The 22,847-nt window shown below is 33.9% G+C and overlaps 1 protein-coding gene and 1 long non-coding RNA gene across 7 annotated transcripts; both read left to right on the top strand.

The window, feature by feature from the left end:
* Nucleotides 1-325: 325 nt before the first annotated feature.
* bbc (choline/ethanolaminephosphotransferase 1 bbc) lies at nucleotides 326-22,257 on the top strand. 6 transcript variants are annotated; one of them, XM_089703902.1, is made up of 9 exons: nucleotides 326-678; nucleotides 2,247-2,487; nucleotides 10,273-10,431; nucleotides 12,419-12,544; nucleotides 14,572-14,703; nucleotides 15,182-15,340; nucleotides 15,696-15,821; nucleotides 16,952-17,069; nucleotides 21,445-22,257. In XM_089703902.1, the coding sequence occupies exons 1-9, from the start codon at nucleotides 467-469 to the stop codon at nucleotides 21,513-21,515; spliced, it is 1,344 nt and encodes a 447-aa protein (XP_089560028.1). In that variant the 5' UTR covers nucleotides 326-466; the 3' UTR covers nucleotides 21,516-22,257. The 6 variants fall into 6 exon arrangements, 4 of the variants coding, with proteins under 4 accessions (XP_089560028.1, XP_089560025.1, XP_089560026.1 ...); XR_016316686.1 differs by lacking the exons at nucleotides 12,419-12,544; nucleotides 21,445-22,257 and adding an exon at nucleotides 17,516-18,377 and having other exon boundaries at nucleotides 16,952-17,217; XR_016316687.1 differs by lacking the exons at nucleotides 12,419-12,544; nucleotides 21,445-22,257 and adding an exon at nucleotides 17,573-17,585 and having other exon boundaries at nucleotides 16,952-17,280.
* LOC149481999 (uncharacterized) lies at nucleotides 18,381-20,179 on the top strand. The gene is made up of 2 exons (XR_016316688.1): nucleotides 18,381-20,013; nucleotides 20,044-20,179. It is a non-coding gene; the product is annotated as an uncharacterized LOC149481999 (long non-coding RNA).
* Nucleotides 22,258-22,847: the final 590 nt, after the last annotated feature.

Raw genomic sequence — 22,847 nt, 5'->3', positions numbered from 1 at the left:
ATATAATAAAAAAAGAATTATCGAAATCGGTTCAGCCGTTCTCGAGTTATGCGCTTACCAACACATTTTGCGATTCATTTTTATATATAAGAAAGATATACTCTAAGCAATAAGCATACAGGCGTCATTCAACGTCATATTTTCTTGTTACAAGTTAATGGTCATAGTGCAATCTCCTGTGTATTATATAGATATTATATCTTGCTCGTAACTTAATAATTTGACTGTACAATTTTGTGGAACTTCTATAGTCTATGACTCGATTCCGAACTGAAAATCGCATGACACATTGACACATGTTACAAAAAAGTAGATTGTCTATGCTCTATCGTTGAATGACAATTGACAAGTGGTCGCGACTCGCGAGGTGTCGTGCGAATTTCACAACTTAAAATTAGCAACAAACGGATATTTTATGAGGAAGTTCAGTGTTTTGTTTCGTTAAATGTCGTGACAGTGAATAAAAATGCAGTTTTATAAGGACAGGATTCTTAACGCTGCACAGTTAAAAAGACTCAGTGAACACAAGTATTCTTGTACGAGCGCCAGTATACTCGATGCCTGGCTTCAACCATGGTGGTGCTGGCTGGTTTCTAAAACGCCGTTATGGCTCGCACCGAATCTCATTACAATATTAGGTCTAATAATAAATATAGTCACAACACTAATTCTGGTGTGGTAAGTAGCTCTAATAAAGTGTTATTTGCAAAATTTATGTCACGGAGCGATAGCGAAACTACTTTCATTTTTTCCATTACAACGAAATCGGTACTTTCTTATAACCTACATAATTAATTTCGCTCAAGAACGTAATTGTTTAAATTGTTTTACTTATTTGATTCACATTCCCATAAACTGGAACAATTGAATATTAATACTGGGTCTTCACATCATGAATCTTATAAGTTTAATGAAATTTTAAAAGATGATAATTTGTAACTTTTATGAATAAATCAGTCTTGTTCTGTTTGCTGATTTACTAGAAAATGTTGTACTTTGATGATAACCTTGAGTATTTGACAGAATAATAACCTTTAATTTAAATTATCTTCTCATCTCAACAATAACCAATATCATTCTAGGTTCAGGCTACAATAAACTTAAATAAAAAACTATTATAATAATTAACTAGGGTAAAGTCTATTGAATCTTTATTTTATTCAACATCAAGATCCAGAATATATTTTCACACAATTGCACGCCTCATAAGCGAAGCGTTGAGGTGGGTACTACTGTCACTTCGCGCAAAACATCTGATTTTTCAAACTTAAAATGTCTTTATGTATCATACATTGCACTTGTAAGATAATACATACACACACATATTAAGAAAAAACACTATTTTTAACGTTCATGATATTTTTGATGTCATTTTTGTTATTTAAACTAGTTAAAAAACAGTTTAAAAAAGTTCTGTCTTGGACGTCCGTGTGTCTGTATGTGCGGATCCTTTTTCTTGTTAACACGATAGCGACCGAAATACTTTACTAATCGAGTCTTTTTTTTTCTCTTACGCTTGAGTATGCTCAGGAATAGAACCCTTTCATTTTTCAGGGTCTGATTCGATGTGGTTTAATTGTTATTAAATAAACAAAAATAAAAATTAATAAATATTTATTAAAAAAAAATATGAGGCGTGCACTTTTGGATTTTCCAAATAATTTTTTTTTTATTATCTACAGTTGAGAAATGTAATAAAAAACAATTACTTATCTTTGTATGACAGACAATGTGTTGATATTTTTAATTTTTTGATTGTGTGAATAAGTGGTCCGACAGGATGTTAATGGCTTTGTATGTGTAATCTGTAAATTTTGATTATAAGAATGATGTTGATTTATTCCAACAATTTGATACCCAACAATGTATTTAATATTAATATATTACATTCATCATTTTGTTTTTTAAAACTTCCCGTCGATTTAGATATCTTTTTCTTGTTTCTCAGTTTGATTTCCTGTTAGATGTTATTTATCTTTATGATTTGAGTTGTAATGGGGTCAATAAACTCTAATATCATTTGTGATCACCTGACCAGTTTACATATGACATTATAATACTATAATATGATCTATGTAAATTTAAACAATTGTTAAATAAAACAGATTAGAGACCTTTTCAACATTTTTATTAAAAATAAAACAAAGATTTAAGAATTCACATACAATAGAATCTTCCAATACTTAATACAAAAATTTTTATTGCAATTCTCATCATACATCACATTCAAAACATTATCATTACAGGTACAGTCCAGACGCTAGACAGGATCCACCAAGATGGGCCTGTGCAGTGTGCGCACTGGGTGTTTTCGTCTATCAGAGCTTAGATGCTATAGACGGCAAGCAGGCTCGCAGAACAGGCAGCCAGTCACCTCTAGGAGAGCTGTTTGACCACGGCTGCGACAGTATATCCACTGTGTTCATAGCTCTCGGAGCTTGTATAGCTGTTAAATTGGGAGAATACCCCACTTGGATGTTCTTTCAGGTTAGTAAACAATATATTTAAATATTTAGAAAGTAAAGACTTTTTAACGGATTTTAAACGCGATTTATTATAAAAAAAGTCTTTAATTTCTAAATGTATAATACTCGCGTAAAATCAAACACTAGAAAATACTAGATTTCAATATGTCTGAGGTAGAAAGGCAAATAGATTAATACAGGGTTCTGTAGAAAGAACATTATTTAGTTTTTCTGTTTTATGAGTACTTCCTGGTATTGGATAAAGTTAAAAATTTTATTTTGATACATTGTACTTTATTTTTAATGCAAGTAAAATAGTAATTGGTAATAATTATTACCTTGCCTTTATTTAATCAGTTGTTTCACCATATTATGTGTATTAAATCAATACATTACAATTATTTGCATTTTAAAAAAATATTTTTTAATTACGAATAAATGTATTGCTAACCCTTGTAAGTTCTTTAAATCGAAACTTAATCCTTAATGGTCTTACCACAAAACAATTTAAACACAGTCTAACTTTAAACCAGGGATCTTTGACTTTAATAGTTGTCTATGTGAAATACGACAAAACCAGATTAAAGTTAATGGTACGGGAGCCAGGAACAGATTTTATGACCAAGTTCCTCTCAAGCGGTAATTAGTAAAATGCATCAAAGTATAGTATTATGAAGCCTCGTGAACATCAGCTGGAGCTCGGTTGGGGGGAAGAGCGGTTGTAGCCTCCCGTATCAGCTGACGGTTTTTCCACCAAGATACAGCCAGCTGACATATATATTTATCCACAGTTACATATAAGCTATCATCAGGTAAATTTTTGTTTGAGAGGAAATCACGGAAAATAAATTTTTCTTTAAATTTAACTTTCATGTTCGAGACACCAGCTGACGTATAATACACCATGTTGTAACCAGCTGATTATTTTTTTTCGTTGAGATATTGGGTTAGCTACAATTTGACAAATTTTTAGCTGAGAGGAAATGAATGAATGAATGTATTTTTTTTCCTACGTGCGTGGGACTAATATTGAAATATATAAATATTGAATCATAAACAATGGACTATTGTTAATTATTTAAAATAATAATTTAAAAAATATATTCATGAGTTTTCAATCTATAGTGGTTTAAAGTTAACTCAAAAATGGACCATTTTCGTAAATTTTCTAAAAAATCTTAGAGAAAGTGTAAGAAATGTATATAGTATGCTATATTTTCGTGATCTACTCAATAAGCTCTTTCATTTGATACCCCACACGGCATGTTTTGGAAATTTTTATTTTTTTCTTTGTATGCCATATTTAATTACCGGGGTGCGGGCAGGGGGACCACAAAACTGGTTGGCAACATCTGTCTATAGGATGTCTGGGACCTATACAATATATATCAGAAGTCAGATTTAGGTCCGCTATTTTTGCAAACGAACATCTCCTTGGAGCCTGCTCTATTAAACATTAAGCTTAAGACAGTCATTGTTATAAAATAAAGAAAAAACAAAGAAATTCAAATATAATAATGTCGTGTTTACGTTTCGCGATTTATCTTGTAAATTGTGGGAAATAAATAATTTTGAAGCGCAACTGCATCTGAAATGTAACTGGCATTTAAATCTGATTGGTCTTAAGATAACCCCCTTGAAATTTAATCAGTGGGTCAAGATTGCATCATGTGTTTATAGAAATAGATGTTCAATGCACGAATTATGCAACATAATGTTTAGTTTTTATTGTGTAATTCCTGAAATATCTTTGACGTTCCTCAAATTCTCTGTTTATCTATTTACCTTATACTATACCAGCTTCCGTTCGCTGTGCAGATCAAAATTTAGCTAAACGATATATTGGCCAGAATATCATATATCTGCACATAAAATTTTAGTCAAAGATTTTTGTTTAAAGATCACCAAATCAAATTCGAATCTCCTTATGTTGTAATTTATTTCTTTAAAATAACTTTAAGGCTATTGAACTAAAACTAATATTAATATTTTTCCAATAGAGGCCTGTTCATTACCTCGACACCAACGAACTTACAACGTTATGTGTATTTCTCAGTATAACATTATAACTTATAATACAACTTTATACTGAAACTAGCTGTGCTCCGCGGTTTTACCCTCAGTGCTCCGCTCCTGTTGGTCTTAGCGAGACGATATATAGCCTATAGCCTTCCTCGATGAATGGAATATTATATAAAACCGAAATAGTTAATTTTTCAAATCGGACCAGGAGTTCCCGAGATTAGCGCGTTCAAACAAACAAACTCTTCAGTTTTATAATATTAAGTATAGATGTAGAATATACCCAGTACCTGTTATATATATGACCCTCTTACTCACAAACGGTTGATTCATCCTGCGCGAACCGCCTCTCGAATTTATCAGACCCCGACACTGTAACGGTAGCGCTTTTGTGGCTAATTTACTGCGAATTTGGAATGCTGTCGTAAAACTGACGAAGTACGTGACACAGAATTGAGATAATCATACTTAAACGGTCACATGGCAATATACTGGATATATAATTAAAAAAAAATATATTAAAAGCAAAAAAGTAGATATTTTTTATCCCTAATAAAGCCAATTGTGCCACAATAAAAACATGAATATATTTCTCGATTATAGATTCCTCTAAAGGCAATATTAATCAAAGCATATTGAATCACCTTGAAGATAACAAATTTTGCGACCGCCAATTATGCGTCGCAAGTTCCGTAGTAAATAGTGCGTAAAACAAGTGTTTATCTTCGGTTATCAGTTTCGAATGATAGTGACGTGATATTTTATTGTATTCTTTATAGATAAGATATTTGGAATCATGTTAATTGCGAGGCTTGGTTTCCTCAAAGATGTCAATCTTTGTTGATAATACAGAAATCAGAACGAATCTTCATCGTCTTACCGAACGAATGCTGGCTGTGTCTCTATCGACTTTTTATTTGCGCTCCGACTAAAGTTGCAAAAACTTTTCACTAGCAATCTCGCTATAAGGCAAAAAAATATTGGGGTTGATTAAAGAATTCAGTTCCTACTGCTCTGTTTAGGAATTTTTTTCAAACATCTGAATTATATTCTTATTTTTCATTATCAGATAAGGGTCTCTTGTCTGTTATATTATTATTAGCTTTAGTTAAGATATCATGCTAGTAGTGATTATTAATGAAAACGATCTCCATGTCTGTAATTAAATATTGACCCACCATTGGCCTTATGTTAATGAATCCAACTTCTATAGGTATTATAATTTTAATATACCTACTTACTACATATTATAACACACGTTAATCCACCTATTATTCTCTTATTTTTCCTGTTTTATGTATTTTGTACTTTATTTTTAGTAAAAAATGACCGGATTACAATGTACTTCGATACAATGTACTTTTTTAAATTCTTCACTTAACTGCTGAGTCTCTTGTACCCAGTACCTTATTAAAGTTATTAAATGTACGAATGTATGTGTATGTGAACGAAAAAAGTGCAACGACTTCATCAGAAAGCTGTTCAATTTTACGGCATACTTCCTCAAATTTGCTCATTATTACAATTGCAGCACTCTTATTGAAACCTGAATGTGAAATTTCATAATGATTAATCAGTGAAAGAATAATCGGTCCCCTTTAAGTTGAAATATAGGCATAAGGTGAAACAAGTGCTGGAATCGGCACAGCAGGTTGTGTTGTAACATCGACTGCAATTTGTGAAAGGATATTATTGCAAATGTACTGCAAATACCAACGTACTTTGGTTTACGTTAAATCTTGATTCCGTGTCGAAATTGTCTTGGATTGACTGTCGTTTACAGCAAGCTTTCTATTGGTATCTAGTGAATTTAGTGTAAGCAAATTTGGTCGGTACTACTATATAAATTAGGTACTATATTTAGGATTTGCTCTCTCCCTAGTCGTGTTGGGTCTTCTGTTCTATTAAATAATACGTGTACGGTGTAGTGGAATATGGGGTGGCGCTTATGTTATCACGCATCGTTAGTTACTGCAATAGGTACATATTCAATGAAGTTAATATTAAACCATTTTAAACAATAACAAGAAAAAGAACTTTATCTGTTGTTCTCTTTACGTTAATAGAAATTTAAAACACAGGTACCTATTTCATTATTTATATATTCAGCTGTTGAACGATCTAAATAACTAATGCAGTATTAAGTTCATCATTAATTTTTCACTAAACGTTTACCTTCAATCCATCCTGACCAAGTACGGGTTCCCTCATCATTCCACATTTTTTCGAGCAGCGTTATTATGAATACTATGCCAAGTTTTCAGTTTAATTTGCCAAACCTCCTACTTCAAGATCTTGAACCCTCGACATTGACCTTGCTCGGAGGCCACAACTCATTTTAACTATACATATTATTTTAACACTCATAAAGTTGCCTTCAATTCCACGTGACGTCGTGATATAAACTTGTTTTCGTCCACATATCATCGTGGACGGATGGTCCGATATAAATGCAAATATACTACATTTAGATGTGATTAACGGTGTCACTGAACTCTTCACACTTCGCTTTGAGATAAATGCGAATTAAATACGATACAAGTTTTTTAATTCTATGTATTTTGTATTGGAGAGAAACATATGTGTCCGAGGTTGCAGCAACGCTAGTTGATTATTTAACTAATTAACCTACTCGTGGGTTTTAATTGCGCTGGTAGAGTCGCGGTTACTAGAATTTAATTTCCTCGTACGTATTGGGTGATTTTATACTGCAAAAACATACTTTGTCATTCTATTACACTATGTATGGCTCTGTAATAGTATATTTAAAGCTCCATGGATCTAAGTTTGTTCATGGCTTCAGTCTCGAGTATTTCACATAATAGGGAGTTCACACTTCGCGAAATTACCGTTTACCATACAAATGTCCATCTCGAGAAAGTTTCCGTCGTTGTTCACGGTTATTAAGATAGGTATATCAAAACAAGTTGGTATGTACCAGGTACCGTTTACCTTTATTCATGTGAAGCTGTTATGTTTACTTTGGAACGGAACTTCCATTGTATTTATTTGTTTAGATTCGTTGAAATATGTTCATGTTCAACATGCAACCATTTATGAATGCTTTCTTGCGGACGAGCGTCAACTATTCTTTACTAATTACTAATATTATAAAGCTGAAGAGTTTGTTTGTATGAACGCGCTAATCTCAGGAACTATTGGACTGATTTGAAAAATTCTTTCGGTGTTAGATAGCTCATTCATCGAGGAAGGCTATAAGCTATAAATCATCGAGCTAAGACCAACAGGAGCGGAGCTGCGCGGGTGAAACCGCGGAGCGCAGTGTAACATAAAATGTATATTATGATAGTGCTGATTGTCTGTGATGTAGGAACGAATTGATTCAATACTTTAATAACAGAGGAGTCATTGGAACTTGCGTAATCATTTGTTCCGTATGAGGCTTATTAAAATAGTCAGTGATGTGAAACTAGCTCTCCATTTCCTTCACATTAAACATTAAAGATTCGCTGTACGGGTTTTTACAATTACTAATAGCTGCTTGACCTAAATTACCTCTATTGGAAAATAATTATATTTGGTTCGATACTCGAATATATGAAAAACGCAACCCATTCTAAAACGCAATCAATAGAGGAGTCGTAATTTTTAATCCTATTTACTTATACATATTATATATGTGAAGAAGTGATTGACCGTGTATTCATGATTATCCGAATTATCATTATTAACCTACATTAAAATTTAACTCCATTTAATTGTTTATTGCATTAAATAAACGATCTAACAACATTCCAAGTTTCTAGTACTTAAATGTACCTATACTATGTTTTAAAAAATTAAACAGTAGTAAGAGTCTAATTTTATTAAGTATGTAGGTTCTTACCTTCTTATGAAAAAAGGCAAGGATGCAATTATATACTTCATTCAAATAAAATTTGATTAAAGTATCTGAAGGGACGAGCGTTAATATTGGGGAGATGTCGTTTGTATGTCATCATTTAATTGCATGCCCTTTTTTATTGAAAACGATACTACTTTATGTAAGGAAGTGGTGCTTCTGAATCAGTTCAAAAATACTGTTTGTCTATGTTTAATTTGGCAAGATTTATTTAGTTTGATAATGCAAAGCATGTAAGAAAATAATCTAATGTACGAAAATCCATATCTATCTATAGAGCAACTTTATCATAGAAATAACATAAATATTAAAGTTTTATAATTTCATTTAGGGATAGATTCTATAATGATAGTAAACTCGTTTATTTTCTAAAATTATTTGAAAAATCAAATTAACAATACAAGAGTATATGACACCCACTTGGAACGTTTCTAGACAATCTAGTCTAGTTTCTTCTAAAAATAGTTCATACAATGTAACACATTATTTTTATCGGTTTGTTGAAATATATTAGTAAAATTCCAAAAATACCACATTCGGAATGTGGTAGTAATAATACGTATACTACGTTTCATGCATTTTAATTCAATTCATTGATAGTTACTTATTGTAATCATTGATGATAAAACTTTCAACTCACTACGTCGATACTTTTCACGTAAATTGCCTGAAATTAAGAGTACAAATTTCGCCAACTTTTTGATGGTTTGCCAAAAAAGATCTTTTCAAGTGTACGCTGCGAGGTGAAAGATCGGCGTAATGTAAACTCGGTCTATATTCGTTGGTATCACCGAGATACTTGGCAAGCGACGCCTGGATGCTTGCCAGCTGACTCCATTTTGCCCAAAACGGGCGACTGGCGAGCCCCTGTCATGTTCGTGTTTGTTTACGTAATAGGCCAGTACAAGGTCATGGCGGTGAATCAACAATTTGTTATTATGTAATTGGTGAATAAACTGAGCTTTACGCAATGTGTGTAGCTTAATTATTGAGCTTTTATTCGTGATTCACTCTACATCGAATACATAGAGCGTGATTATTATAATAATATGCAATAAGCACAACTAATGAACTATGAAGTTATATTTAAACAACATGCAATTAAATCTTTTCTCTTTAGAATTTATAATGTCTTTTTATACACTTCCGTGTGACAACCAAAATTCGTAGACTGGTTAATAAATAACAAACGCTATCTAATTAACCTTCACATAAATATAAACGTCTACAATTTGAATATTCATGTAAATTGTAAATCGTCGAAAACGTCATTTCTCACTGTTTTGTATTATGTAGGAAAATGTACGAAATAATATTTCGCATTGCGTCAATTCGATATTAATTTAAAATGTATTTTATATATCGTTTATCTCACGCTATATGATAAGACCTCACCTGATCGGCTGCGACCAATGCGAGAGATTTCATTCACGGATTTGTTATCATCTATTTTTAAATAATTACATTATATAGATAGTATATCATGTCATATAACTACTTATTATTACGTGGCTTTCGTAATTTTATGTAATAATCAACAATAACAACTAATCGACACAGATATGTGGAGGTTTCTTTGTATACAAAAATTGTTAAAGGGAAATAGAAAATATATCGCATAGTATAGCTGTAAAGAACATAGCTTTACAACCTATAGATAGGTAAACAAATACATATAATACATCAAGTCTAAATTTATTAAGAATTGGAGGTACCTACTGTGGTACCTACGGTGGGACCGAAAATGCATCAAATACAATAAATACTACCTACCTACACAAATAATCATCTTAAACATCTTCAAAATAAGACACCTCTTCGTATATACTAACCCTTTTTAACTAAACCTCCTTACCCAGCATTCCAGGGTTTCCCTATATGCAAAATAACTATTATACTAAATCTTTTTTTCTAACATTTCAGTGTTTCTGCGCAATGACGCTATTCTACTGCGCGCACTGGCAAGCCTACGTCACGGGCACGCTCAAAATGGGCCGCATTGACGTCACGGAGGCGCAGTACGCGATCATACTCATACACCTCATCTCCGCCACCCTCGGCCCGGAGGCCTGGGCCTATCAGGTAATGTGGACTTTGCTTATGCAATGATCTGGAAATAAGGCCTATTCAAACGAGAGAGTTATGCCGCTACCGCCGTGGGTAGCAGTCTCTAAGTAGTCTATACTAATATTATAAAGCTGAAGAGGATTTTTGTTTGTTTGAACGAGCTAGTCTGATGAACTACTGGTCCATTTGAAAAATTCTTTCCGTGCTAGATAGTCCATTCATCGAGGAAGGCTATGTATCATCACGCTAAGAACAACAGGTGCGGAGTCATCTGGGCGAAACTGCGGAGCGCAGCTTGTATACTATGTAAGACTTAATCGCGTAATCATCGGGATTCCGATACCCATGGCGGTAGCAGGTAGCTCTCTGGTTTGAATATGCATAATGTAAGATTTGGTACCATCTATGAAATGTATATAATTAACCAAGTTGGAACACTCTTCAAAGAACAACTACAAACTTTGAAGTGAAAACAAGATTCATTAAACAAGTTTTCTTGGGTAACTAAAAGTTGAAGGTTGCATAGAGGGGTTCAATGTTAGTTATGAATTATAAAAACGGTTAGAAAAAGCAAGTGTTGAATACACGGAAGTGATATTATTGTGATGTCACTTGTAATAGAAAAAGTTCAACACGTGCATACACAGTCATATAATAAATTCAAATTAATATACTGTCTGTGTGCCGATGATGATGCAGCACGAAAATTAAAAAGCATTTAATTCTTCTATTTTAAAAACTCAAACGATTGCATTATACGAGTATAGAAAAATATTGTTATTTTGTACACGAAAGTAAAAGTTTGAATGTTGAAGCTAGAAAAATAAATATTAATTTTTTGAAGTAACTTTTCAAAGTAAATCCAATTTTAATATTTTATAGATGGTATAAATTCCTATTTAATTGTAATCTCTCAGTTATACAAGTTTATTATAAATTTGTAGCGAAACTTCCTAGTACGTAATTTATATTTAGATTATAAGAATTTGTTTATTTATTTTATTCACCGTTTTATTTACTTTCTGATCATTGTAATTTATGTATTTTAAGTTTCTTCATCTATTAGTTGTTTTGGAAAATATTAATTTACAGTTGTTTAATATTTTTATTTAAAAATACCCACATGAGATATTTTATTTTATTTAATCTTTAGTGTTATAGTAGTAGTGTGTAGGATAATGTAGAAATGGTAGTATTATATACTAATTAATATTTAATTGATTGTCGATTATATAAGCTGTAGTTAATTGTTGTATTAATATTTTATTATGTCATTAGTTATCAGTATTTATACCTAATGTTTATTCTTTACGTTTTATAAAACGTGTCCATTAGTCTAATTACTTTATGAATGCTATTATTTTATGTGAAGTGGAAATGAGAGGGTGCGGCCAGAAGTACTTAAATTAGTATTTCAATTCCACATAACATATTATGCATTAAACTTTAAACACATAATAGAGCGATGGGCAAACGAATCCACGATTCTGTAAATTATAATGTGTGATCACCTCTTACAATCAAAAGGAATCAAACTTTTATGACAATATATTATTTCAGATCTGTGTAAAACTGGAACCTCTCAGTCAGATAGGTCTGTGAGAAAACTGAAATGAAATAAATTTATTTGTCCATTTATGTTTTACAATAAATGTACGACAGTGGGTCCCAAACTAAGTGAAATACTTGTGTCTTGGGACCCTGAGTTGCGCTTCTTGGGGACTAATGGGGATTTTTTAAATCTGGATATATCTTGTACATTAGTCGATGTATGGGAAAAATAGCTATAAAAAAAAGACGGGTTGCACTCCGGGAGTGCCGGCAGAAGTGAAAACTTGATTATTAACGTTGAGCATGTTTGATATCTATCCGTCTTACGCTTTTTCGATCAGGTCACGTGTCCTGACGCGAGTTTAAGATTTTATACCCAACACCGCTAAAGAAGTTTTCACTTGAAAAATATCTGGGTGGTATAAAGTTGATACGGGGTGGTGGGATCCAGGTGGGGTCGTTGGAGGCGCGCTACTCGCTAGGCGGCGCGGCGCTGGCCGGCGCGGCGCTCGCGCTGGGCTCGCTCGGCGCCGCCATCGCCGCGGGCGGCGTCGGCAAGAACGGCTCCACTGTCGCCGTGAGCACTTGCATGTGGCGTGGGAGTTAGTGGGGTTACACAAATAGGATAGTTGGCAGGCAGGGTTCTAAAGATTAGGAAAGGGGTAGTGGATAGGGTACACTGGGATGATAGGCAGGCAGTGTTCTGAATACAGTGAGAGATAGCAAAGGGTTAGTGGGTTTCAAAACTGGCAGTTGTCAGAGGGTTGTGAATTGGGGTAGAAAATACTGGGATAGTAGATTGTGAAAGCAATGAGGTGGAAAGTAGTGAAATAGAAGATCATTCGTATTGTTGTATTACTAGGATTGTAGACAAGAAGTAGTTCCCTACTATGGGAACCACTGTGACACTAGGCATGTGATGTTGTGAAAACATTGTTGGGAAATTTAGTTACATTGTATTGGAACTTGGTGTTCCTCACAATATTGTGGTATATCTGGTGGAGACAAAACTGGGATCACTGTCTAGATGTGGGAAATGTAGTTGGAATTAGCACTAAAATGGGACTAATGGGACACATTTGTTATTGTCTTTATGGTGAAATTTACGGTATATTTAGACTTTCCTTTATAGGCACTACTGGGTTTCCTTTTTCGAGACAACGACAATTCGTTCTGGGTTAAATTAAAATGATGCCCATTGTGAATTATTAAGGGACAAAATGTAAACATACTACTACAGAACTATTATCCCAATAAATAATTTGTGTTTTCTGCTAGTTTAGCGTTCTCCTGTTTACCATACCATTTATCTATGTTTTCCAATTTGGAATAGAAAATTTCCTTTAAAGATCTGAATCTTGATTTTATCCATTGTTGGTTTTTCAGTTGACGCCTTCATATTTTTCCTTTTATTTGCTTAAAAATAACTTTGGTTCGTTGTAAAGACTTAAACTGTGAATATGGGAATTTTTACTTGGAAATTACTAATTGTTGAAATATGACGTAACTCCCACGCCATAGTAGACTTAGTTGTTGACTTTGATAGTTCGGCTTAATCCTCATAGTGTGTTGAGGGTAGATTAATATAATTTATGATTAAAACTTATGGTCGCTTCGTTGCCTTGTAGCTGACGTATTTGTGACTACCGTTTTTTTTATTTTTAAGTTTTTACTAAATTTCTAAACGTTTTTTGTATAAGTGTAGCTGTATATTAGGTACAGGAGTTGTTACGGCTTCAATTTGATAATTTCTTTTAACATTTTTGTTTTGTCGCTTATCATGTGGGTTTTTTTAATAGCATGTACTCGATTGTGTACTTTCTAGGTTGAGCTCGAATATCAAGCTTGACCTAGAAAAGAGTCAGTAAAATTTAAGCCATTTATGTTTATTTTAACCTCGAAGTGGTTGGGTGTAAGCTCATGTGGGTCTTCACTCATTCCGCAAACCATTTAACGTCATGGAGTTCTCTTAACCACCATTGTTTTTCTTTTAACACGGATACTTCCGTTTTATCGTAGAGATGCTTAATTCCCTTAAAAAAAACTGAATTATTGTCAGCCTAATCAGACTGAGGATAAATTATAAAGTCAAGTTCACTACGTAGCTTGTAAAAGTCCAAATTGGTCACAGATTCCGGGCCTAGAGGTGCCGTGGCGTCTCAAAATATTCTCCCTAGCTGTCGCCGGCCAACTATATTTTATCATCAATTTCCTGTCGACCTTCCGCGTAAGGGGCTGCGGGAAAAACGGATCGACCGTCGCTGTAAGACCGCACCGGCACAGACTGATTCTTAGGTGGTGGGCAGGCTTTGTACAAATGCGTATCCATCTACACATTAGTGTTTGCGTCCCCGAAAAAAATGTCAAGTGAAAAGAATCATTCATACAAAAGCAGGAGTAATCGTTGGCTTCTCCATAAAGAGCTGTGTGACGCGGTTTTGTGTCGCTATTTGAGCGGGGATGAGTGAAGATGTCACATTCCACCACCGGCTACTTCAGTACTCTAGCAATAATGGCATGTGTTTTTTTTTTATTTTTCGACGCTGTCGCCGCCGGACCTAACTCGCATGTCGCCGACCGTTCGCGATCAACGCATGTAATCAGCTTCCGACCATAAACATCAGCGTAAACCTGCTGTCCAATTACGCCGTCGTCCTGATGACAATTTTCCTGGTCTTCGGATACGTTAAGGTCATAACGCGCGGCGGAGTTGGGAAAAACGGCTCCACGGTCGCAGTAAGAGTTTGTTGTATAAGCATCGTGCCGTCGTCCGTCACGCTCGCCGTGACTTGACGTGCTCGTGACGCCACTTAACGCATGCGCAGCGGCTAACTGTTTGACGCGACGTTAACATGTCCTTGTTACCCCGTAACTGTCTGTGGCTAACCTGTGTTGATTGTACTCAATGTGTAGTCAGTAGTGGCTAGCTTTGCATGCATAGTTTGCTATTTGCTTTGTAAGTTTTGTTGTATAATGGCAGCATGTATTTTTGGGTTACATTTTATTATTTATACCTGGTTTTTAGCCGCTATAATCATTTGTTAAAGTTTACATCTTCTGAATACAAAGTATCTAATATTACTACTTTCCTTTACTTAATTGCTTGTTAAAAAATTCTCTTACCTAAATCAAGAACCCAAACCTTTGTACTCAGAAGTCACAGGCTATAAACCAGGTGTAGTTAAGGGCGAAGTTACAGCTCCTCCTTCCATAGGGCACGAGCATACTGTCCCCGGTGATCCCGTTCTCGTTCGTGGTGGTGCCGGCCTTCATCATCTTCCAGAAGAGCGAGTCGCAAGTGTACGAGAACCACCCGGCGCTGTACATACTGGCGTTCGGGATGGTCGCCGCTAAAGTCACTAATCGGCTAGTGGTGAGTAAACTCTAGCAAAGTTTTTATAAGATGTTCTTTCAGGCTTTGGGAGTAGGGTTGAAAATTTTGGGTAAAGCATAGTTTTGTATTAAACTATTTTTTTAGGAAATGGGCACCTACCTGCTTTCTGGTTCTTTCAAAGTATTTGGAATTAACGAGAAATTATATTTTTATGGAAGTCTTGTTCAAAATTAATTTTTCATTCGACCATCCATGAAGCCAAAGAAAAAAAATTATCAAAAAATGTCATTTTAGTGCAAAAAAAAAGATTTTAAATATCACAATATCCATCATATCACTATTATATCCACTTTTAAATACAAAATTTCTATACAATCTGGATCTTCCATCTCAGGTGGCGCACATGACAAAGAGCGAGATGGAGTACTACGACTGGTCGATGCTCGGCCCGGCGATGTTGTTCCTCAACCAGTACTTCAACAACGCCCTGCCAGAGTATTATGTGCTCTGGTTGTGTACCGTGAGTGTTTGATCCTAATATACTATTTATAAAGGCGAAAGTTTGTATGTATGGATGTTTGTTACTCTTTCACGCAAATACTACTGAACCGATTACAATGAAATTAAGCACACATATAGAGGGTAACTTGGATTAACACATAGGATAGGTTTTATCCCGGAAATCCCACGGGAATGGGTTTTTCTTTGAAAACGCGGGCGAAGCCGCGGGCGGAAAGCTAGTGTGTTCATAAATAAAAGATGGATTTATATAAAAGAAAGTTTTATTCCAGGAACACCAAAATAATAATAACATACATTGAAACTGTTTATATTATGTTAACATTGTTAAAACATAGTTGTCCGCACACATATAAACACGTATGTCTGTTAAATTGCTCGGTTAAATGTGCTTATCACTTGAACTACCTACATCGTCCATTTCAAACATTTATTTTAGTGTTGAGTAAATCATATATGTTATGAACACTCTTGTACCACGCGGCACGCCTATTCTCCTACTTCTCAGCTCTCCTTTGCTTTTTGGTTGTCTGGAAGAAATCGCTCATGAGCGATAAGACCGCCTACTGTACCTTAACCTCTTTTGCTGTTTTTTTTTATTGTCTTTCTGTCAACTTCATCTGTGTGTACAATAAAGTATTTTTATTTATTTATTTATATACCGATGAAGGTAAAACATTTAGAAACAACCCGTAGAAGCGGAGAATCAATGAAAAATGTTGCACATTAATTGCTTCAAATGCGTCTGATAAACTACACTGCCACGAATACATTATGGTCACAGTGCAATATTATTATCCCATTTTTACTTACTTACTTCCCATTCATTTTCCACTGTTTATATATAACTAGGTTTCCGCCCGCGGCTTCGCCCGCGCAGTCAAAGAAAAACCCGCATAGTTCCCGTTCCCGTGGGATTTCCGGGATTGCGTCATTTTCCCGGGATAAAAAGTAGCCTATGTCCTTTCTCGGGTATCAAAATATCTCCATAACAAATTTCATGAAAATTGGTTCAGTAGTTTAGGCGTGATTGAGTAACAGACAGACAGACAGAGTTACTTTCGCATTTATAATATTATATTATAGTATGGATTGTTTTCTAGTGTTACACAAACATTGTTTTAATTGCAGGTGTGGGTGTGCATCGAGCTGGTGCGGTACTGCGGGCAGATCTGCCTGGAGATCTGCGAGCACCTCCACATCCAGCTGTTCCGCATCAGCGCGCCGCGCGCCAAGCCCGCCGCTAACGGTACGAGACGCGTCACGCCCGCCCGCAGAGCGCACACGTAGATAGCACATGTGTGGGCAGAGTGTAGGCAGTGCCCGCGTGGGTAGTGACGTATAAATGTGTTATACTGGCCGTGTGTACTGGTTACAAAAGTTAAATTGTCACAATTGTAAAGAAGTTAAATTCGTCCCCGCTGTAACATGCCCGCCGACGCTAATGGTAGAGACGAGACGTGTCAACACGCTCGCCCGCAGAACGCACACTTAGATAGTATACTTGTATACTGCCTGTCAGTTTTGGCTAACGGGCAGTCTGTAGGCGTGGGCAATGACGTATAATTGCGTGGTATACTGGGCGTGTATACAAATGACGTTACTGGGCGCGTATGAGTGTATTGGTATACTAGCAACATACTGATGTAACAAAACTGGTAACAAATACATAAAACAATGATTTTAATTGTAAAGAAGTTGAATTCGTCCCTGTTGTAACATGCCCGCCGACGCTAAGGGTACGCACGCGAGACGCGTCAACACGTGTATACTGCCTATAAGTACTGCCCAATGGGCTCTGGGCAGTGCATAGGCAGTGTTATCCGTATGGGCAGAGACGTAAAGACGTGTATTATACAGTGAACTGGTATACTAGGAACATAATAATGGACTCGAATTGTTGTCGCACATACTTAGATAGTTTTGCACGTGTGTAGGTGCTCGTAAGTGTGTAGTGGCATACTAGGGGCGTATAGTCGTATATAGACATTTTTTATAAGCGGGTGTATACTGGTATATACTAGAAACGTAATGATCGATGCGTATTATTAAACTGGTTACTGTTGATATAATATTAGCCGACAACGATAGACGCAGGCCGCACACTTAGAAAGTTATTTACTACACGTGTATACTGCCTGTAGAAACTGCTTAATGGGCATCGGGTCGTGTGAAGATGTGTGTTACGTTTAAAGACATGTGTTATAAGGGTCGTGTATACTGCCATATTACAAACTGATTGGAAATAATTTAATGGTTATAATTGTAAAAAAAACATGTCCCTGCGCAAATATTCTGTCGGTAAATACGCGCCGCAATACTCTGCTAGACGGTCGGCACTTCAGTGTATAGTGGAAATGAAAATGGTTGCGTTATACTCAGATAGGCATTCTGCGTAAAGGAAAGTATACCAATGACTTACGTTACGCCTGTTATACTGGGCGTTTAAGAGTATGCTAGTATACCAGTACTATATTATTCGTAATTTTGCAAATTGAATTAAGAGCTACCCTTTAATATATGTATAATAATGTACAGTATACTATTCGGTTTCATTTTTCCAGACAAAATAATCACATACCCAGAAATTTTACTATACAACTTTTATCATTTGCTATGCTCTGTCGTGTTGTGTTGTGTTGCTAGTATACCAGTCACGTATAACACAATATAAACCAGTATACCGTTCGTGTAATGTTCTGATTTGACCATTTAAATACGTAATACGAGCCACATGAACTTTGCCTTCATAGTTGATACATGTCTATTTCGAATTACAGGTGTTACAACTATTATAACTTCATACTTATTATAAACACGTAAAAAAATAACTGTAATTGACGGTTTGAAATGGGGGTTAATATTTGTCTGATTGTTAACGTATGACAGAAATGCGTTTGACGGCTTCTGTTATGTTATTGTTAAGTGTTATATTTTTGTAGGTAACAAAATATAGGGATAAAACGTAGTTATACTGACAGTAAATGAACTAGCATCAAAAAATGTCGTTTACATTATGACTATAAATGTGGGTATACGGAAATTGATTTTTCATGACTACCCGCAACAAATGTAAATATTTTTAGAAGTTTGTCCATGATCAATTGTAATAAACCAATATTTATCTCGCTTGCGTATTTCCCTAAATGTTGTTTGTGATATAAAATTACCGTTATTAAGAATCTTTTGCCAAAATGTAAAGAAATAATAAATAAACGTTCATAGGAATAATGAAATTGTTGGTTTCTAGATTGGGAACTCAGCAAGGGTAATCATGAAATATACATAGGAAGTTTTGTGCAGTAAGTCGTGTGGGTACCTTGTGACTCGTGAAATTTTCATCATTTAAATCAAGTATGGCACTGTCTGAAAATTAGAGATTTTGTTGTTCAAAAATTATTATAAAGTTTATCGTTAAAAATTTGAACTGTAATCAAGATATATTATTGCTCCAAGAGAAAATTGTGTTAGATTTAATTTCATTTGAAATAAAATATCAAAATAGAGTATTAAAAATTACATTATAGAAAAACAAATTTTCACGAGTCACATGTTTTAGTTTTAAAAAGGATGACACGTGATAGAACAATTATCCGTCGCTAAATATCACAATGTAGACAATTTTGTAATTAAGGAATATTAAGCTAGTTTATAACGCCAAATATATCTATTAATTCTAGTGCGAGCCATGTTTTTGCTTTAAATTTTGCATGTACAGTGCGTGCCAACAAAATTGGTATATTCAATATAATTATTTCAAATTTGAACTTTGCATACAGATTTCTAGCAAGTATATGGTTCACACTAAAATTAATATTGTGTAAGACTTGCAATCTTATCTCCTTTCTAACATTTTCATTTTCAAATACAAATAAATTAATACTTAATAGTTAATACTCAAGTGGTGTCGGCTAACCTTGTCTGTATTTATGTATTATTATATGTAGTATATACGCTAGAAGCGCTTGTCTCTTATACTTAATCTTAACTAAAATCAACTCATTATTATTGCAGATATTGTGTTACACAAATATTTTACCATTACTATGATGTTTTGTTTGAATTGTAAGAATAATTACATTGTATTGATCTGATATTGTTAAACAGAAAAATGTATAACTTCTCCTTTGAATATTGAAGCTTAATTTTTAACGGGTTTAAAGCGTGATTCAATGTTGACGCGTTTTTAAACCGTTATCTATAAAACAGTGTTTGCTCAGTAGGGAACTATGCTTTATTAAATTGAGTATTTATCTTCCAAGCTAGCTTGATAGGTGAAGTGTGATGTAAATATATGTTACTGTAACAGTATAGTGGAGTGTATTTTTATGTGAAATATAAGCGTATGTACATTTTGAATATTGTTTTATTACAGCGCTATCAGTGGTGTTTACATACTGATGTCATAAACCATTTTACATAATAAGCTTTCAAACAAGAAATATATTTGACAGTTTCCTTTTAAATTAAGTTATTCATTTATTTCAATGCTTTTGTTACTTAAATACTTAATTTATTTGAACGTATGTATACACCTTAATAATGAATATAAAACTAAAATAATAATTTGTCTAAAAGCTAGGAGTGAAATGCTATGGTGGACGCTAAGGTTAGTGCTGCTTTGCGCTTTGTTTTAGCTAATTGTTATGTAGTTAGTTAAGTATATTCATTATAATAAAGTACATATTTACTTTATTGGCCCTGATTTTATTATTCATACCAACTTTTGGTACATTTTTAATACTTGGTACAGTTTGTGGTTCCAAATTATGCATTCCTTGAATTATAGATACATACATATATTGTTGAAATTACTTTTATACTAAAGAGGTGTATTATTCGAATTCATATATTGGAAATTGATCATAATAATATAGACCCGATGAACATTAAGACATAATATTCTCAACATCAGCTGCGTACTGCCCAGGTCTGTATGTCTATGGTACAGTCATAGGCAGGCTGTGGCTGGTGACCCACAACACTTTAAAAATAGACCTCTGCGTGTTGAATCTATTTATCTACGTAAGTTTTTTGAATGACGATACGACCAGAAAGTATAAATTAGGCTTAGCAAAGGATTTGTATAAGTCATTCGAAAGGCTTTCGTAGCATATAAAGAATTGTATCTACATATGAGCAACCAAATAATAGATTTTGTCAGTCTGTAAATTTGCTAAAATTACGGAAACCTGTGGATGATTACAATTTTTACACCATACAGCTACACTTATTTATAAAAAAACCAGCACCACAAACGGCAGTAAAACGATTAGAGAGAAAATTTAACTTGATTGTAGTAGAATTGGGGTCAATATATTACCTATAGTTAGAAAATTAATTTATATTATGTAGCAATATTGTAAAACCTGTTACAAATCACATTTTTAATGGGACTTTGATTTTTTTTTATTGAATTAAAAAGAAAACACGGTTAAAAGGCCCAATGAAAAATGTGATGTATTTTTTATATCAAGTTTTTATTAGATATATGAAACAATTTTAATTTGTAATAACTATTATCAATCTTTTAAATCTTTACCTCTCAGCTTACTAACATGCATGTATCTATATTAGATTTTTAATTAACGAAATTCAAACATAACCTTTAATTTTGTTTGCAGTGACGAGTGACAGCGAAAAATCAGAGAGCGAAGACACTGCCCCGTTAATAAATAATAACAGTATTAGTTAGTTATTTGTAAATGTTTTATTTAATTTAATTGGTTCAATGTAAGAAAGAATATACATTCTTGCTACGGTTATTTTTCCATTAATATTAAATATTGTTGTGTGTTTCTTCTAGATTGGCCAGCATTGTAGCTTATGTAGTTATCTTGTAACAAATAAAGCTTTCCCTTTCTCTAGTTATAATGCTGTTTTATCTATATTATTAATAAATAATGAATATGTTGAAAAATAGAATTAAATTATATTTGTAACGATTGAGGCTACAGCAAGAATGTAAAGTCGTTCTAAAAGTAGTTAAATACAGAAAAATCACATCCATTACCTTTTGGTTACCATATCTATATTTTCAATAAATTGCAGTTATGATAAACAATAACTTTCTAAGTCAGAAAATAATATATTCTACTAGGTTTATAATATTAATCAATCAGAAATCAAATTAAGTATGAATTTTAACTTAATTTCTTAGACAAATCTCGAAAAATCATTGCAATTTGCATCATAATTTTTAGAAGTTAAGGCACTCACTAACTATGTCATAAATTAAAATATAAGATACCATTAATTGACCAAGAATAATTGTGTACGTACAAAACATTGACCTTTAATAATAAGTAATTGAAATCACGTCCGAAATATAGCAGTAGCGGTATTTTATTAAAATGTTCAGTGTAACTGAATTTTATTTGCTTTATGTATGTGATGCACTAGGCATGGTGATTTTGTTAATAAATACTCTGAATCTATTTGTTGTTTTATTTTTCGTTTGTGCACCTCAATCCCAGTAATGTAATAGATGACAAAGTTCGATATCCTTGAAAATATACCTACACACTCTTGCATAAAAATAATAACGCCATTTTCAACATCTACTAAAAAATAAATAAAATGTTGTGAATGCATTGGTTAAACATCATGTTTCATAGTATTTTTTACCGACTATAATTGATGTTTAAAGATACATCGATGGCTACACAATAAATACCTAACAGTTTATAAAGAAAGTAACAGTTTATTTTTCAAAACGTCCGGGTTCGATTCCCGAACTGAAAGTAATTTTGTATATATTCAGAATGCATTTTCTTACGGTGCATTTAGATCAAGCGAATGCTCAGTCTAATCTCACTATGTCAAAATTATTTTAGTATAAACAGGCGTAGAGCATTCTTTCGTTGTTTTTAGTGCGTTTGAAAATATTTTATTATGCAATGTTCTAACACTGAATCCGAGTTTTCGTTTACACTAAAAGATCACGAAAGAATGCTCTTGCTCTAGCTCTAGCTCTATATTCGTTTGGTCTAAATGCACCGTTACACTTATCATAATAATTTTCAAA

This window comes from Colias philodice, chromosome 15, assembly GCF_061535455.1.
Source record: "Colias philodice isolate Cphi_HAF_F1 chromosome 15, ilColPhil1 Martin Lab GWU primary, whole genome shotgun sequence".
Lineage (NCBI taxonomy): Eukaryota > Metazoa > Arthropoda > Insecta > Lepidoptera > Pieridae > Colias > Colias philodice.
The sequence above is the reverse complement of the archived record's forward strand: the minus strand, read 5'-3'. Positions and strand labels throughout refer to the sequence as shown.

Bases quoted from the DNA above. Each gene is read 5' to 3' on its own strand.
- bbc (XM_089703902.1), top strand. From the start codon at position 467: ATGCAGTTTTATAAGGACAGGATTCTTAACGCTGCACAGTTAAAAAGA. The intron at 679-2,246 runs GTAAGTAGCTCT...TTATCATTACAG, and splicing joins ACAACACTAATTCTGGTGTG to GTACAGTCCAGACGCTAGAC. The intron at 15,822-16,951 runs GTGAGTGTTTGA...TTTTAATTGCAG, and splicing joins ATGTGCTCTGGTTGTGTACC to GTGTGGGTGTGCATCGAGCT.